The sequence below is a fragment of the Berghia stephanieae genome, chromosome 3 (assembly GCF_034508935.2).
Source record: "Berghia stephanieae isolate SIO BIC M18660-M18661 chromosome 3, UCSD_Bste_1.3, whole genome shotgun sequence".
Classification (NCBI taxonomy): domain Eukaryota; kingdom Metazoa; phylum Mollusca; class Gastropoda; order Nudibranchia; family Aeolidiidae; genus Berghia; species Berghia stephanieae.
Genome location: NC_088362.1, coordinates 41,020,494 through 41,024,637, shown reverse-complemented (window position 1 = coordinate 41,024,637; position 4,144 = coordinate 41,020,494). Strand labels below are relative to the sequence as shown.

The following is a 4,144-nucleotide window of genomic DNA, read 5'->3' as shown; positions in this document are numbered from 1 at the left end:
AATCCAGGCCAACCTGGAAAGCTCGTTGTAAAAATCATCGTTGTCATCAGTTTTATGTTTAAGATGACGAAATGTGTAGCGTTGTATTTCCTTATTCACTTTTGGATTGAAATGATTAGACGATTGTACAAAAAAGTTGGCCAAAAAAGTGCAAGTCTGAAATTCCGGTTGACTTTAGTTTTAATCAGAGTGGCTCTATAATTTTCATCTCTTTCTCTCTCTTTTTTAGGGTTTCTAAAATGGTCAATCTTGCATTCAGAGTAGTTATATTATGTTCGAATTGATGGCTGAAACTCTGTCGGGAATTTACAACGTTACAACAATTTTAAATCAAGGCCATAATTGTGTTCGGTTATCAGACCTGTAAATATGTGCATGTTGCTCTAAAAGGTTTATAAGGTGTCATTGTGACCGATGCCATTAAGTAAAATTACCACGAACGAATGCGACTCGCCTGGAATTTGAAGGTTCTTAATTTTGCTGTTTTTAAAAAATTGATCTTTTCTATAAATTAAATAAAATAATTATAATTCCCTTTATTCATCCCCATGGGGAAATTCGTCTTTAGGATCTATTACAACGGAAGACTGGAATAACCCAGGCGTCAACCGCAATGCAATGCCGCAAAATGAGCTAGGACGAGATGACTTGCTCAAGGCCACACAACGAGGTGGGTTGTCGAACTCGGTAACTTTTGGGTACAAAGCAAAGACTTAGCCATGCTGCCCCCTTCTAAATAGCGCAATATCCACTTAACGTGCTCAAAGCGCTTTACAATGGGTCCCTAACCAACACCAACACTTAACATGTAGGATAAGAGATAACGTCTATTAGGCTATATTACATTTTTTCCCGACAGAGACAATACTGTTAAGGGCCTGGTACTCATTTCATACTTGAGTACAGTGAGATAATGTGAGTAAAAAGCCTTTTCCGAGGACTCAATTGTGCGTCGCTCAAACCGGGACTCGAACCCAGGACCCTCCAATCCGAACGCGAGGGTTGTGCCACAAGAACAAATAGCCGGCTCTTCGGATCGGGAACGTATTATGTCACACTATCCTGCCTTTATATGAAGTATAGATTTTGTAGGTGGCACAATGGTGCCATCAGTAGAAACATACTTTTTCGTTATATTAGTGAACAGTTTGATCGGAAGTAGGGGTCCCAAGAACTAAATTCGTAGAGCAATCGCTTCACACGCAAAGGAGTGAAGACGAGATTTTTCGTCTAGGTAGCTGGGTCTGGCGGAAAATACTTTGCAATAGGTTAGGCCTGCGTCCTTTCCGAAGGGTGACAAACAATTGCTATTGCCAGTTCACGCAACTACTATCCAGATACGTCAACGCATTTGAATTTAAACAACGGAGACATAGTAATATATTTTTTAAAGTATGCCTTTCCACCACGACATCATAAGACATCGTCGCCTAGGCATTCCACGGAGGAATATTATAGATAATTCATCAAACAAGATGTCTGATGTCAACAGGAATCACCCATGTTGTCCAAGTGAGCAAAATGGGGGTTACAATCTTGCTCAAGGGGGGGGGGGGGGGGGGGGGGAAGCGAAAGTGCCTGAAGCTGGGCTCCAACCCGGGAGCTTCCGGGTCACAGTGCAATGCCTTAACCACTCGGCTACTTCGCCCCCGTTAGAAATGAGACTCTTTATTAGAATTGAGGGGAACGCCACAACACGGCAAGATAAGAAAAGGAAAGTTGAAGACATGAACAGTAAAATAAGGCAGCTTATAGATAGAATGCAGTTCAGTGTATGATAAACAGAAATTTGTAATAATTCAATTGAATGGTTTATTTTTAAGCAATTGCCAATATAAATCATACATTAACTTAGAATTTCCAATTAACAAATAAAAAATAGTAAAATCAGTAATACACCAAAGCAAACCAAAGAAAAATAAATGCTTAATCAAGTGGATATTAAAATAAATAAATAAATAGATAAATAAATAGAATTACTAATGTAACGATGTATAATATTGGGCAACAAACATAGATATTAAATATATCGTGTTGACACATCCCTCTCTCTCTCTCTCTCTCTCTCTCTCTCTCTCTCTCTCTCTCTCTCTCTGTCTCTGTCTCTATCTATCTCTCTCTCTCTCTCTCTCTCTTTCTCTCTCCATCTATCTATCTATCTATCTATCTCACTCACTCACTCTCCCTCTCTCTCTCTTTTTTTTCCTTTCTCTCTTTCTTTTTCTCTCGCTCCCCCCCCCCTCTCTCTCTCTCTCTCTCTCTCTCTCTTTCTCTCTCTCTTTCTCTCTCTCTCCCTCTCTTTCTATATATCTATCCATCTCTGTCTATCTCTTCCATTCTCACTCTCCCTCTCTCTCTCTCTCCCTCACACACACACACACATACATACATACATACATACATAGATACATACATACACACTGCCTCTATCTATCTGTTTCTAATCTGTCAATGATTTTATCTTACGTATCCCTATTTTGCTTTCTCTCTCAGACTCTCTCTCTCTCTCTCTCTCTCTCTCTCTCTCTGTGTGTGTGTGTGTGTGTGTGTGTGTCTCTTTCTCACACACACTCTCTCTCTCTTTCTCCCTTTTTCTCTCTCTCACTCTCTATCTCATGCACACACACACACACACACACACACACACACACACATACACAAACACATACTTTCTTGCTCCTCTCTATGCATAATTTATTAACAGTTCTAAAGCAACTACCTTTACAATACAAAATTATAACTTTTTCTCCAATTGTCATCTCGTAATATGTCATCTTCATCTCACGAGAAAACAAATACAGACACAATACAAAATAACCTTTTGCCCCAATAAATATCGTCATCTTTTAATATCTAGGTCATCTTTATCTCACAAGTCACCATTTACACCTTAGACGATTGTACAAAAAAGTTGGCCACAAAAGTGCAAGTCTGAAAGTCCAGTTAACTTAAGTTTTAATCAGAGTGGCTCTATAATTTTCATCTCTTTCTCTTTTTTTTTTTTTACGGTTTCTAATATTATGGTCAAGCTTGCATTCAGAGTAGTTATATTATTATGTTCGAACTGATGGTTGAATCTCTGTCAGGAATTTGTATAGTATTCAACCACCATTTTACCATGAACCCGGATCATAGATTACCAACATCCGAGATATGATTGAGAACCAATACGCAGATATTCTGCCTCGACACGTTGAGGGCAAACAGCTAAACCAAGACTAAGTAATATACTGTCTTCTACTAATTACACGTCGGTTTTGTGCAAACTATCAGTGACAAATTCACTTCACACTCAGAGCAAAGTATATTAGATAAAACATTTTTATACAATCTTTCATTGACAGGAATGTCTACATACTTAACAGATTGGATTCAGTAGTCTGATGTCACGCCGCCCGCAACCGCGGTCATCTTGGTTCTAAACGAAGAAAATCATTACTTTTTATTCTTCAAGCTGGCTAGAACGTTTCATATGTCTTGTGACCAGAATGTGTAAAAGTCAAAACATGATCAAATTTATGGAGGTTTTTTTGCTCTGGATACGCTTTTATGCTCGCCGGAGAAATATTTCATACGGGCGTCCGCCATTGTTCCGATAGTTTAGAGCCAGTGTTGCTAAGTTACCGTGCGTCATTAGGAAGGAAGTGACGTTACGACTATTGAATGCTATTCATCTCAAGTTTTCAAATATCGTTACCAATTCACAATGGGTTGTTTGTCGACATTACTCGAACACGGTTATTATCGTCATACACAGTCATTAGAGATTTGGTTTTCGTATTTTTTATTGCTCCCTTCTCAGTCAAATCAAGGGACTCAAAATATCGTTTGTTGTATATTTTGACACGTGGTGTAGTCTGTATGTATTTTCGACCCCATTCGTTGACGTTACGGTGTCTATGCGTTTTTGCGCACAGAATAGTTTCACTGGTGTCGATAATGACGCTCCTGTGGCTCATTCGACGCTTAACTAGATATGGAATCAAAAAATCATCATCGATAACAACAGGTGCGTCATTTGTGAAATCAACGCCTCTATATATGACGTAATTACTATTTAACGAAATTTTATTGTTTTTATCTCTGTGTATATCGTTCTCAACGTGCCGATGAAAATACTCCATTTTCTCAAACGCTTCAAGAC

At 38.7% G+C, this 4,144-nt stretch overlaps 1 protein-coding gene across 1 annotated transcript in view; it reads right to left on the bottom strand.

Annotated features, from left to right (window-relative positions):
* Nucleotides 1-2,638: 2,638 nt before the first annotated feature.
* LOC144969236 (uncharacterized) overlaps nucleotides 2,639-4,144 on the bottom strand; it is a 5,543-nt gene continuing 4,037 nt past the window's right edge. The window contains exon 2 of the mRNA XM_078908348.1: nucleotides 2,639-4,144. This exon is cut by the window's right edge and continues 1,097 nt beyond it. Coding sequence (XP_078764474.1) covers nucleotides 3,702-4,144 — 443 coding nt within the window. The 3' untranslated portion in view covers nucleotides 2,639-3,701.